General features: G+C 45.4%; 1 protein-coding gene across 4 annotated transcripts in view; it reads left to right on the plus strand.

The window, feature by feature from the left end:
• The first annotated feature begins 740 nt into the window (after window positions 1-740).
• The window catches only part of OMA1 (OMA1 zinc metallopeptidase), a 60,643-nt gene continuing 47,570 nt past the window's right edge, over window positions 741-13,813 (plus strand). Inside the window, exons 1-3 of one of the 4 annotated variants that reach the window (XM_084788113.1) lie at window positions 741-839; window positions 8,577-9,083; window positions 12,192-12,420. In XM_084788113.1, the coding sequence (XP_084644239.1) occupies window positions 8,596-9,083; window positions 12,192-12,420 (717 nt within the window). In that variant the 5' untranslated portion in view covers window positions 741-839; window positions 8,577-8,595. Of the gene's footprint in view, window positions 853-5,204; window positions 5,306-7,626; window positions 7,701-8,576; window positions 9,084-12,191; window positions 12,421-13,813 lie in introns of those variants that run through there. The other 3 variants (XM_084788114.1, XM_084788116.1, XM_084788115.1) reach the window with 3 other exon arrangements.

A 13,813-nucleotide genomic window follows, 5' to 3' on the forward strand; every position in this document is an offset into this window, starting at 1 on the left:
ACGAGATATTGATCTTAATAGCATCGCCATGCATAGTCTGTCACACATTAAATATTTGTTGAATGAATACATGAATAATATTTTTAGCTTTAATGTGTCTCTCAACCAGCCTATTAGAAAAACAGAATAATTCATATATTCACAAAGCATCACTTTTTGGCTGTAATGGGTAGGGGCCCGTCCCATGGAAGCACATCTGCCAATATTTACATCCCTTTGCAAACCATACCCAAAGTGAAATCTGTTCTTCGGTCACTACGGGAGCTGTTGCCATGAATACTGCTGACCTTTTAAAGTTTGGTGTCCCAAGGAGATCACGGTGAAAACAGTCTTTCATATTTAATCTTATTTTTAACGTACTCTAGTACCGAGAGATGATTGTCAGTAAGTAATTGGAATGCTGGAATTAATGTTACACCCATAGTCAAAGCGATCGGCGCAGTGCAGCTTCAAATCAAGGCATCTTAGTCCTCCAGCAGGCCCTGGAATCGCTTTCCTTTTGGGCAGAACTGGTGTAGAAACTACTGCAGTCAAGGTTCGGCCTGGATCAGACACAGCCAGGCAGGGCGAGCATCAAGGAAGTGCACAGCTCCTGGCAGGTGCCTTAAACCGGGGCTATCTTCCTCCAGCCACAAGGGGGCGCGACGGCGCCACAGGTCGCACAGGCCGCAGCCCGCCGGGGACCGCTCTGGGATAGCGGACAAGGACTACCCGTCTCACACGGGCGGGGCAAAAGGCGCCCCGGAGGTCCCAAGGGCAGGAAGTGAGGGGGCGGGGCTTGGGGAGGTGTGCGCCTGCGCGGAGGCCGGCTGCTGGATCCCGCCCGGGCTGCGGCTACGGTGCGCGCTCACGGTGACGGCCCGATGCTCGCCTAGAGCAGGGCGGAGAGGGTGGAGATGGGGAGTCGGGGCGGAAGCTCGGGGGTCGCGGTGGTCACTGGCCGTGCCCGGGTGGGCGGGAACGGCCGGTGTTGGGGCCGGTGTTGGGGGTGGGGGGGCTTCCTGGAAGTTTGCCTCCCGCCGCCGGTGGTGGGTTCCTCCGGAGCAGCGCGTCCTCTTGCGGCGTCGCGGGGCCTGGCTTGTGGGGGGCTCCCCTCCGCTCCCCGCCGCTCGTCCTTGTGCAGGGAGGGAGACAGACACATGCTCTCCTGCGCGGCATCGACACAGTCGGTGCAGTTCCAGGGAGCTTCCCGATCTCCTCGGAAACTTGTCTTTCAAGGATCCCTTTTCTTACGGTTTACATGCCACTTGCGGTGTGACAGGGAGCAACTGCGCGGAGCAAACCTCAGCCAGAAACGTTGGTCCCAGGACATGAGAATCCCTCAGTTGGAAGTTAGGAGTTGATCACCTCATAGCGACTCCAAAGGTCTTGGAGCCCTCCCTAAAAGGATTTAGATACGTAGCCACCATCCGCAGTCAGGAGGCAAGGGTGCTAGTGTGACATTTGGAAGTTTAAGAGCCAAGCCTGATAACTTACTTAAAAAAAAAAAGAAAGAAAGAAAGAAAGAAAGAAAAAGAAACCGTCCATCATGTGTACTTAGCTTGAATGATTATTTTAAAGTGCATGTCCTATTTTTTTTGCCAACCTGACAGCTGTTTCCATAGAAACTAGAGAAGAAATTGTAGTTTTTCAGTAGTAGTTGTTGAAACTGTCTTTCCGGACATCAGCTGTGAGTGCCAGTGAGCGCACTACTTGCTCATTCTGAGATGGGCACTTGAGGAATTAAGGGTTTGGAAAAAAAAAAAAAAGAAGAATTAAGGGTTTGGAATGTTCTCTGAGGCTAGCAATCCAAATTGTATGATTTTCTCACATCATTAATTTTCTAATTCTGCAAGTCTGCCGGCTATGTTTGTTGGCCTGCCACAGTTCTTTGACGAGCACACGTCATTCCCAGTTCAGTCTTTTTATAGGTGTTGTGTAGTGTAGAGATTGGCTCTTGGAAAATGTATAAATATGTCCTCCCCATTTTACCCCCCCTCCCTTGTCCCCCCCCTCCCCCGGGTTTTACAAACCCCATTTTAAGGATTAATCAGTCATTACAGATTAATGTTCTGTTCCGGCACTTGATTGTCAGTGGTAGAGATAATAATGAGTTAATTATGTACCTAGAGATTGGGGCTTTTGTCTGTACCTTCCATTGGTAGACTGTTAAAATGTTTGCATATGCTCTGAGGAGAGCGGTTCTCTCATGAGCAGAGCCAAGCCAAGTGAACGAATGCTGCGCACAGCAGCCGGATGAGGGTTTATCTTCTGAAGGATATCAGTATCCTCGATGTTCTAGAAATGAACAGTGGGTGTAGGAGGCCTGGAGAAGGTGCCTGTGAAACCAGGAAGCCAGGAGCAACATTAGGAAGTTTATTGAAACTCACAGAAAACCCATGGAAGTGCTTGCTTGGTTTGAGGTTCACAAAGCAACATACCCTGTAATATTTATTTATTTTTAAAGATTTATTTTATTATGTATACAGCATGTGGGTCTGCCAGCCAGAAGAGGGCACCAGATAGATGGTTGGGAGCCACCATGTGGTTGCTGGGAATTGAACTCACGGCCTTCGGAAGAGCAGCCAGTGCTCTTAACCGCTGAGCCACCTCTCCAGCCCCCATACCCTGTAATATTTAAACTGCCAGAAAGGCCTCCCACCCCAGCACCATTCTTACCCCTAAATTACATGTAGTTCTTTTCTGAGATTTGTTTTTTTGTCCATTAGTGTGTTTTTTGTCTTTATTTTATATACCAGGCAGGGATTTTTGTCTTCTTTTTTTCTGCTTTATATCTGCTACACAGAGTGGTGTCTGACATGTAGCAGTCACTCACATAATGGATTAATGAATAAAATAATCCTGAACCCAATGAGATATGTGAATATCTGATTAAGATAATCAAGTTTCATTAATTCGGTTGGCAATGTTTTTAAAATAGGTACATTTCGGCCTGGCGGCGGTGGTACACGCTTTTGATCCCAGCACTTGGGAGGCAGAGGCAGTGAGTTCCAGGCCAGCCTGGTCTATAAAGAAAGTCCAGGATAGCCAGGGCTACCCAGAGAAACCCTGTCTTGAAAAACCAAAAAATAAAATAAATAAAATAGGTAAGTTTAACATTAGATCTGAATTTTTGGCTTTTGTAGAAAGGTTTGAAACATTTGGCAACATAAAGGACAGATCCTGTCATGTTGTTGGGCCTCCTGTGGGTGACTGGGGTTGTTCACATCCGTATGGCTTTGCCAAAGTTACCTGCATCTACCATACAGCCCTGTGCGGTCTCTAAGTCCTCCTGTTATCTTTAATACAAATAAAACCGGCTATAAGTTCCGCCCATCTGATGCATGTAGCCACATATGAGGGCTGCCATATTGGGCAGCACAGAGAACTTGTTTTTTTTTTTTCCCCAGAAAGTTTTAAGCAGTATTGCTTTCGATGGTGGACTTTGCTTCTCCTGATGTCCTGTTACACTGAAGATCTTGTTTTAAAATAATCCTGAGCCAGGTGTGGTGGCGCACGCCTTTAATCCCAGCACTCGGGAGGCAGAGGCAGGCCGATCTCTGTGAGTTTGAGGCCAGCCTGGTCTACAAAGGGAGTCCAGGATAACCAAGGCTACGCAGAGAAACCCTGTCTTGGAAAAAAAAAATCCTGAACATCTCTATGACTCAAGTGCTGAATGCAGGCCTGTCCTGTCACGCTGGGTTTTGGGGCTCTTGTGGGCAGCACTAACCGCTGATGTTTTTAGGTTAGCATAACGTCTTAGTTTTGAGCTCGGTACTTCAATTTAACATACAGTCTGTAGTGGTGTGACTTTTTTTGTGACTCCTGGGGTTAGTGTCTGTTAAGGATTGCTTTAGGTTGCCTGGAGGAGGGGTTGGCAGTGAAGTCAAGCACAGTGGTTAGAGGGACTCTAGTAAAATCTGCTCCCAGGGTCACAGAGCCCAGGGCGAGCTGGGTTGAAGTCCTAAGGAAGTGATTGGCAGGACTGACTTGAAATGACCTTTGGCCTTTTGGGTGTTAAAATCCTAGGGCTGATTCCGCATAGTCTGTGGAGGATGGGAAACTTCATGTAAGTTCCCCATGGTGTATAACATGGAAATAGTAACTTGCACACGAACTTGTGCAGCTGCCTCCTACCATGAAAATGTCTTTGAGATCAATTATTTGTAAGACACAGAAACTGGAGGAAGGGAAGGAATTACTTTCGAGAGCTTCTGAAGCCCAGTCACACGGCGGGGGCAGGAGGGGGGGGGCGCACATGGGGGGTGGGGATGGGGGTAGGGGGTGGGGGGGGTGGCGGGGGATGTGTCTCAGGAACTTGGAGGCCTTTTGGCGTTCCTGTGCACGAATGGGCAGTCAGTCAGTCTCTTGATCTTCCACATTCTGCCCTCCCAGCCCCCTCCCTGTTACCACGTGTGCATGCCATCTTCCTTTCTGTGTAAACGCTTGCAGAACTTTTCCTCACTGGTCTAGCTTGCATTCTGTTTGCTGCAGCACCGGCTATAGACCCTACATACCCACACCTTTATATTCGTAGGCCAGATACTTACTTAAGGTGAAGTGTCTCTGTGGTAGGTCTCTACTGCTGGCTTGGAGGCCACTGGCTGTTAGGGACCAGCATTATTGACTGGCCCATTCCCTAAGCGGAGGCCATGCCCAGACAAGTGTCAAAGCTTTATGACAGTAAATCATCAGATTTAAAGGAAAGGAAGTATAGTCATGTTGGTTTTGCAGTTTTCTAGTAAAAGAGCTTACATATACTTTTCCATGTGAAACAATTCTGGAATATTCTACTCTTTTTTTTTTTTTTAGAATACATTGCATTAATAAGATATTTTATGTATTTTCCCCTAATAAACTCATTTTTGTCTCCTTGATTAGAATGCTGTCTCTACAAAGATAAGGACTGTTTTCTCTTCTTTCTGTCATTTCCGTACCACTTAGCTAGCGAAGAAAACAGGCTGCTCAAATACACGAGGATGGCCCCATTAGTTCTCTACAGAGCCAGACACTCCTGTTGCCTAGTGACATAGTTTCTGACTTAATCCAGTCCAAAGAATTACTCACCTGTACTGCCCGTCAGGTAAAAATCAGGACCTGCCGCTGTGTATAGCACATAGCACTTGCTAATGGTAATGATGTGCTTTCTATTACTGCTGTAGATGGTATTGCTTCTGCTTTTGAAAACAGTCACTGAAAGACAGGATGCCGTGTGGTGCCAGCAGCAGCCCCCCACACCTGTTCACTGCATCTCTTCAGTGTGTCAAGGGCACCTGGAGTGACTGGCCTGTGCTCTTTAGGTCTGGGGATGTGCTCCGTCTGCATGGTGAGGAGGCCTAACCGCAGTTCTCAGTCACTGCTCCATAAATGATAACATTACTACAAATTTGAAATGATTTAAATTGTTTTTATTATTATGCCACTTCTAAGCTTAGTGCAAGACAGAAGAAAGAAAGCTAAAAAGTATCTTGTTAATGTCAAGCTATTAATAGGTTCAGTTGACTTCATTTTTAATTGGTAGTAACTCAAAAAAGGCACCATGGGATTAATTTTCACTTAGCTTTACCTCATTCACTTTATAAATTAATAATATAAAGGCATAGTATACAAATCAGATAAAAGTACAGTCTAATAACTTTCATATTGGCAACTATGCAGCCAAGACTATTCATTAAAATTAGCAGTTCAGAAACAACTCTTAGGTATTAATTCTGTATTAGTAAATTTAGTTTTGCCACCCCATGAACATTTTAAAAATATTTAGAAAAACTGAAAGAAAATGTACATATGCCACATAGGTATAATTATTATTACATACAACATTGACTCTGCATCCTGTGTGTGCACACGTATGTGTGTGTGTGTGCATGCGCTTGTGCATGTGTGTGGGAGTACAGGTGTGTGGAGGTGTACATGTGTGTTTGTAAGAGTACTTGGGAGTAAGTTTCATTCATGCATAGATCCTTCAACAAGTACCTCAGGTGTGTATATGTTCACACTATAGAGTGTAAAGTATAGGCCTCCTAATGCTTTCCGAGGGAACAATGTCCAGTTTGACATTTTCCCTTGGATGGTGCTCAGATCAAGACGAAGGTGTGTGAGCTGGTTCACCGTGGCCAGACATTGGAACTAGCTTCAGGTAAACAGGTCATTTAAAAGCACTAGCCACCATGTTGGAGACTGGAACCCAGAGTCTCAATGAAGGCGAGATTGGGGGAGCAAAAGGAACTCCTTTCCTAAGTTTGCTGTGTGCGTATGGGATAGGCGCATATATGATTGTCATTACAAGGAACACCTGGCTGGGAGGCGGGGCAGGTGGGAGGCATTTAGGTGAGAAAAAGCCTGGGCATGGACATGGGGTGGCATTTCCTGTAGCTGTGAAGGTGGAGGAGGGAACCTGGTAGCAGTTGCTGCTCCACCTGTAGCAGGAGAGCGACCAGGGCTATAGAAGTTGCTGGAATGCTACCCCATCTTTAAAGTGGCAGGTCCAGAATTGGAGTTTCCTTTGGGCTTTTCTGTGTGGATCATTGAACCTCATGGTTTGTGGGCTTACAGCTGTCAATAACTTTGTGCAAGCTCTGGCCACAGCCTCTTTGCCGTCTTTTTCTCTTACCCACCCTTGCTGCATTTGAGGATTGTAAGCCACAAGGGGATTAAGCTATGTATGTCATCAAAGTCTCTCACTCCGTTTATTTTAGCTCTGATCAGTCATTAAGTTCACAGGTCCTTATTTCCATAATGACCAATCTGCTGTGAGTGTCACCCAGTGTGCTTTTCATCCTCCGTTTTGTGGTTTTATTTAGAAGGTGAAGGTAGTCTTTTAAAAATATGTACTCCATGTCTGTATAAAACATGCTCAGCTGCTTTAACACATGGGGTATAGTTAAGGAGCTAGCCTCATTTGATCAATGCTTCTTTTCCCTGTGGGTCTAGTTTTCTGCTTGGTAATTTTAAATTGTATGTTGCTAAGTGTTGGATACTTTTTGATTCTTGAGGTGTTTTGAAGAAAATCCAGGATGTAGCTATCAGAAGCACCTGGATCTTTTTGACTGCTGGGTTTTTTTTTCCTTTAACTTTCTTTTTTTGTAATGTTTTATTAATATATTCATATTACATCTTAATTGTTATCCCATCCCTTGTATCCTCCCATTCCTCCCTCCCTCCCATTTTCCCCTTACTCCCCTCCCCTATGACTGTGACTGAGGGGGACTTCCTCCCCCTGTGTATGCTCATAGGGTATCAAGTCTCTTCTCGGTAGCCTGCTATCCTTCCTCTGAGTGCCACCAGGCCTCCTCATCAACTGTTTTACCAAGCTGGTAAAGAAGCCACTCCCTGGGTGTTGTAGTCTCTGTTCCTGGGGCCTGAGGGGGCAGTTGTCAGTGCAGTGTTGATCCTCTAATGCTGAGGCCAGACTCTGGGGAGTTGCCCAATGCCAGTCACAAATGGCAGGTGTGTTTCCCACTTTGATTAGTAGCAGCAGGCAGTGCACCCCGCCCTGCGCACTGTGCTCTGTGGTAATTCACCCCGCCCTTCGCACTGTGCTCTGTGATTGTGGTTCTTTCAAAGTTTCCGGGGGAGGGGGCGGATTTCTCACTCACATGATCAGTAGTCCTCAGCTGAATAGGGAAGGACTGCACGGACATTGTGGGTTTCCTTCCTCTGTCCGTGAGCTCCGGCCGCCTGGTCCACAGGAGCGCCCAGTTTCGGCTCTTCAGTTTAAGGCAATTAAGGGCCTAGTCTCTCTTGTCGGTGTGTTTGGAAACTCATCTGCTGGTTCCTTCCAGCAGTCTTGGCTTCATTGGGGGCTCGGGGGTGGGGGTGGAGTGTGAATAGGGTCGGGAAGAAATTGGGAATGTGAAAAGATTTCTGGCCCAGAATGGGCGGGGTCTCTGGGGCAGTCATGGGCCCCTCCTGTTTCCCACCTTTCAGTCCCCCATTGCCTACAGCCAAGTGTGGTGAAAGTCTTGTTTTATGTATTCCATTTTTTTTTCTTTTTGGTTTTTTGAGACAGGGTCTCTCTGTGTAGCCTTAGCTGTCATGGACTCTCTTTGTAGACCAGGCTGGCCTCGAACTCAAAGCTCCTCCTGCCTCTGCCTCCCGAGTGCTGGGATTAAAGGCTTGCGCCACCATGGCCGGCTGTATTCCATTTTAAAAGTGATTTTTAAGTGGCATTAAAGCCCCTCTTTCTAGATTCTGATTCCAATCAAAAGCCTCATGATATTATTTGAAATAATAAATTAGAATTTTTAAAAATAAAATTTTCTAAGTTAGGCTTTTCTATCCCATTATATTCTTCTTATTGTCAGCTGATACAAATTTATTGTTGGTTTCTCTAAGCTATTTCCCATTTCCCCAAATGATTTGCTGCAAGTAAAAAAAAAAAGAAAAAAGAAGTGAAAAAACTGAAGTGTTGAAAATAAGCACCCTGTAGTGACCTAGTGTGTGTGCAGCCTACTGCTTCGTCCTGTTGAAGGTACTGCCGGGCAGAAACACGTGTTTCTCCTGAGATGCTTCACACACTTTTCTTAAGCATTACATTCCCAGTGATTAAATCCATATTTTTCATAGGTGCTTATGTCTTATTTTTTGTGTTCTAGATAACCAAGCAGAACCAAGATGAGTTTCCTTTATGGACTGCAGTCTGCCACAAGAAACCGTTTTCTCTCTGGCGTGAACTCGCTGGCCAACAGGAGCCAGTGGAACACAGCAGCAGGCTGGCCACGAGCACCGAGGCCCTTGGCTGTAAATGCCGGTCATGGACGTAACACAAGCAGTCAGTGTCCCTCGCTGACTTCGCTGCCTGGAGACCTTCTTTTCTGTAGGACTCTCAGTAACAGAAAGTCAGGGTGCCTCCCAAGTGCCCAAAGCCGAGAAGTGCGGGTACTTACCTACAGACATACTGCATGGGGTAACTCTTTTTCAAGACAAGGAGCGAGGCAAGAGGCTGGCCTCCCTGCACTCTCAGCGTCAAGTCCTCCGAGCTGCCCTGTGGAGGGAGCCGCCAGGCCGTTCCACAGGTCTCCACCGGTTCAGGCCGCCCCTGTGCCTCTCTTACTCCTCATTCTGAAGCCAGTGCAGAAGCTCCTGGCCATCATTGTGGGCAGGTAAACATTCTTCGTTAAAGTTCTTGAATTTTATATTCACATTTGTATCAACTTTTAGTAATTTTTAATAACTAAACCTTAGTATTTATAACACTGTACTTTTAAGGAAACCTTCCCCTATACCATATCCAGCTCAGAATTTGAGTTTATAAAGGTAAGTTCTGCCAGGCGTGTTATGGGTGTGATTTAACGATCTTGAAATAATTTATTGTAAATTTAGTGTACAGAAATATGGTCCTTAAGTTTTGTTGGTAGAGACATGCCTAAAAGACTGCCCGTTTCTAATGGTAGGCATAGCAAGTTGTGTGATAACAGCGCTTACGAACACTGCGTTTTGATTTTGTGGAATGGTAGGCAGGAGGCGTGAAATGGAGGCCTCCCTCATATAATTAGGGGCTCAGGCTTAGCCACATTAGTAGTGCGCGTGCCTACCATTCTGCTTTCAGTCTTTTTGCTGTGCCTCCCTCGGTGGTCTTTTATAACCAGCTGCTCATTGTATAGCTAAGCGGTTGCTCTCGGCCCTTTCCTTATTTCATGAAGTGCAAGAAGGCAAGCCTGCGTCGTCATCAAGTTTTCATGTGCTTGGTAACAGGCTGCCCTCCCCTCCCCCACTGCCCAGCCATCTACTTCCTTCCTACTAACAATCTAGTCTGCTTCTATTAACAACTCAAGAATTCCTCTGTCATGTATTTAATCCAACATGTTTGATGTTGACAGAACATAGGTGTCTATATTGGCTCATTCTTATTTGTAGGGATGTTTGCTTTGTGAGCTCTATTCCTTTAACATTTTTTGATTTTGGCCAGGCATGGTGGCGCACACCTTTAGTCCCAGCACTGGGGAGGCAGAGGCAGGCAGATCGCTGTGAGTTTGAGGCCAGCCTGGTCTACAAAGTGAGTCTAGGATAGCCAGGGCTACACACAAATACCCTGTCTTGAAAACAACAACAACAACAAAAATGTTTGATTTTGGTGTTGATTTTACTATATAAATTTTCTCTTGTAGTATGTTGTACATATATTATGAGTAAGTCGTAATGTTATAAGATGTAATAGGAACTATGTATACTTTGTTGCTTTGTGGCCCTTCTGTTTCAGTCGGTTTTTCTCAGGCATTTCCCCCATGTCCCCATGCCAGCCTTCTGACACTGTGATGAAATAACTGAGATAATAAGGGGTAAAGATTTATGTGGCTCATGCTGTCCACGGTTGCCTGGGCCCCAGGCCACTCAGTGGGATGCTTGGCAGAGGAGACTTGTCCATTTCATGGTGGCCAGGAAGGCAAAGAGAGAAACAGGCAGGGGCTGCGGTGCTAATATCCCCTCCAAGGACACAGCCCAGGGCCCCCACATCCTCCCTCTAGACTCCGCCTCCCAAGGGTCATCCCAGCTCTCTGTCCCACAGGACAGAGACCCAGCCTTTGATATTAAATAGATAGACTTTTGGTGGATACTTCCAAATAAATGATAGCATGGGCTTAGTAAAATTATACTAGCTTTATAAAGTTGCTTTACAAAGCAACTTTGTAATGGATTCTTGTCAAGGGAGTGAGAGGGGGAGGGAAGGAGAGACACACAGAGAGACGCTGGGAGAGCCAGAGAGAATGTGTGTGTGTGTTAAATTTTTATTAAGGCTTAAAAAATGTATGCACAAAGAAATGTTTTTGTCCCACTGTTGAGAAACATTTCTTGTCAAAATGCTTGTGAACCTGTATTGTTTTTAAAATTGTATATATTATCAGTATTATTTGTAGGCCCAGCTAGCAATCAACCAAGACACAGACACTTATTATATTTTAAAATAGCCTTGGTTAACCTGGGGCAGGACAAATATCAATCTTCTAAACTACCTCCCATAGTGGGACAGGCATGGGATCCCTGTCTCAGCTTTATGTCATTTGTTCTTAGTAACTTTGATCAAGCTACCTTTCAACTATAATCCCATATACTTGGTTATGTTTTTTATCTGGGCTGGATTTTCCATCCACACCGCCCGTATGCTTCTTCTTTAGCTAACCCATGGCGGCCTTCCTCTCTTCACTTCAGGCCTCTCTCCTCCTCTTGTCAGTCCTTTTTTTCTTCCCAGAATTCCTCTCTCTCTCCTAGCCCCACCTATCTCCTGCCCTGCCCAGGTGGGATGGCTTTTTATTAAGCAAAAGATGGGTCAGACAGCAAGCAGTAATTAGCATCAAAATACCTCAGACCATCCCCCCCATCCCCCCCAACAAACCCAGCCCAGCATTTGAGGGAAGCTTGCCTGCTAGCAAGGCCCTCCCCAGCGGCATCTGTAGCAGGCCTGCTTCCTTACTCCCGTGCTTCCATCTTCCCTCCCTCCTCATGTTCAGATGGTAGTGGAGCTGCTGCTTCTGTGCAGTGCTGCTCAACGCAGGCTGGTGCCAAGGGAGCGGCTCCTGTGCTTTGCTGGAGCACTGGCCGATTGTGCTGGAGTCTGAGGAGCACTGGCAGATTGTGCTGGAGTCTGAGGAGCACTAGCAGATTGTGCTGGAGTCTCAGGAGCACTGGCAGATTGTACTGGAGTCTGAGGAGCACTGGCAGATTGTGCTGGAGTCTGATGAGCACTGGCAGATTGTGCTGGAGTCTGAGGAGCACTGGCAGATTGTGCTGGAGTCTCAGGAGCACTGGGAAGTACAGTGGTGAAAGGTACAGACTTATCCTCCAAGTCTGCTTGTTAAGTGGTCAGGCTCATGACTGGAGTTCCCTTTCCTACTGGGTTTTCCTCTTGGTACCTTTGTGACCTTGGCTAGGTTGTTCTCTGTAACAAGGCATAAGAAAGAGCAAGTAGGTGTAATGATTGGAGCAGCACTTTGAGAATGACAAATAGTACTGTTGGTGAGTGGGAGTTGTAACAGGATCTAGTGTTTGCCTTCACACTAGCCCAGAGGGAAACTCCAGTGACCCTGAGGGTTTGTAAGCATAGAACTGATGACTTTTCCATCCTCTAGCTAAGAATTTTATGACTTAAGAAGCTGTGTACAGAAAGAAAATATAGGCTGAGGTGACTGGTGATGTAGAACCCCTGCATGTGAGTCTGACTTTGGTGATACGTGAGCATGCGCTCACCAGAACACTCCATTTCTGATCTGTCACAGGGGCATAAGGAAATGGTGGCAAGCACTTCCTCCCAACAAGAAGGAGCTATTTAAAGACAGTGTGAGGAAGAATAGGTGGAAGGTGCTCTTTGGGCTGAGTGTGTTTGGACTGCTGTTTGTAGTGTTTTATTTCACCCACCTGGAAGTGAGTCCTGTCACTGGAAGAAGCAAACTCCTGCTGCTGGGGAAAGAGCACTTCCGACTTCTGTCAGACCTGGAGTATGACATGGTGAGTAAGTAAGACTTGTATCTAACCAAACTGCATACACACTGCATACACAAATGCAGGAAGCTTTCTTAAGACAGGGTGACTGGGTCAGGCTGAGGTGAGAACTGGGTGTGGTGACTGTCCCAGGCCTGGCCGCCCTGGCTTAGGTTCTAGCTTTCTTTCTTTTTCTGTACAGGAGGGCACTCACCATGGTCTGCGCCCACCTCCCTGTTTTAGATTAAGCTCTGTGCGACCAAGGGTCTTGTTGGTTTGTTTATTTTATCCTAGGAACTAACACACTATGCAGACTAGTGCTTAGTTTTTTGTCTCAAATAAGTAAATATGCTGTAAGAATTTTTATATCTTGAAATTCAGGTATAATAAGATAGTTGTGATTTTTCTAAACAACAGTTTTGGTTTTTGAAATTTTATTGTATTTTCTGCCTTAAAAAAAATTCCTAAAACAGTGTTTTGCTGTGTAGCGTGGGCTGCCTTTCAACCTGTGACCCTTACGTCTCAGCCTTAAGTGTTGAGGTGTGTGCTACCATATCTCCTGTTGTCGACTTGACACAAGCTAGAATCATGGAGGGAGGCTCAACTGAGAACATGCCTGTGTAAGCCTGGCTCTTAGCCTAGCCTGGAGGGCATTCTCTTCATCGGTGATTGATGTGGGAGGACCCAGTAAGTGGTGCCACCCTTGGGTAAGTGATCCTGGGGCATATAAAAAACAAACTAAGCAAGCCATGGAGAGCAGCAGAGCACCCGGGGCTTCTGCTTGAGTTCTTGCTCCAGGTTCCTGCTGTGAGTTTGTGCCTTGCCTTGCTTCAGTGATGGCCTGAGAGCTGCGAGGTGAAATAATCCCCTTCCTCCCCAACCGGCTTTTGGTTGTGGTGTTTATCACAGCAATAGATAGCAAACCAAACTAAGATATACAGTCTTTTAATTCTTTTAGGATAGTTAATAGAGGACCTTTTAAATTTGTTTACAATTGTTGAGTTCTTTAAAAATGATAATTGATACAGTCTTTTAATTTCATATCTTATGAAGTTGTATGTTTTAATGCATCTTAAAAAGTTATCAACTTGATTTATATGTTAATTAAACTATACATGTTATGAAAATTAAATATTTGTAGAATATTCTTAATGCTTTCAGTATATATGAAAGAATCTTTCAGAAAAAATGTTTCCATATATGAGATGCCTAGGCTTTTTAATCAGCTTCACATAGAGAAAACGATTTGCTCATTAGCTCTGAGATCTTAGTGATTTTCTTTCAGTCTGTGTGGATCAAACAGTTTATACTTAGTGAGATATTGTCCTTTTTTGTAAAAGCTTAAGTCTATATTATGAATAGGGTGTTCTTCCATTTACTGGATTATGAAAATAATTCATTTTCTTTGACATATTTTTCT

The sequence above is a fragment of the Acomys minous genome (genome assembly GCF_964271855.1).
Source record: "Acomys minous genome assembly, chromosome: 6".
Lineage (NCBI taxonomy): Eukaryota > Metazoa > Chordata > Mammalia > Rodentia > Muridae > Acomys > Acomys minous.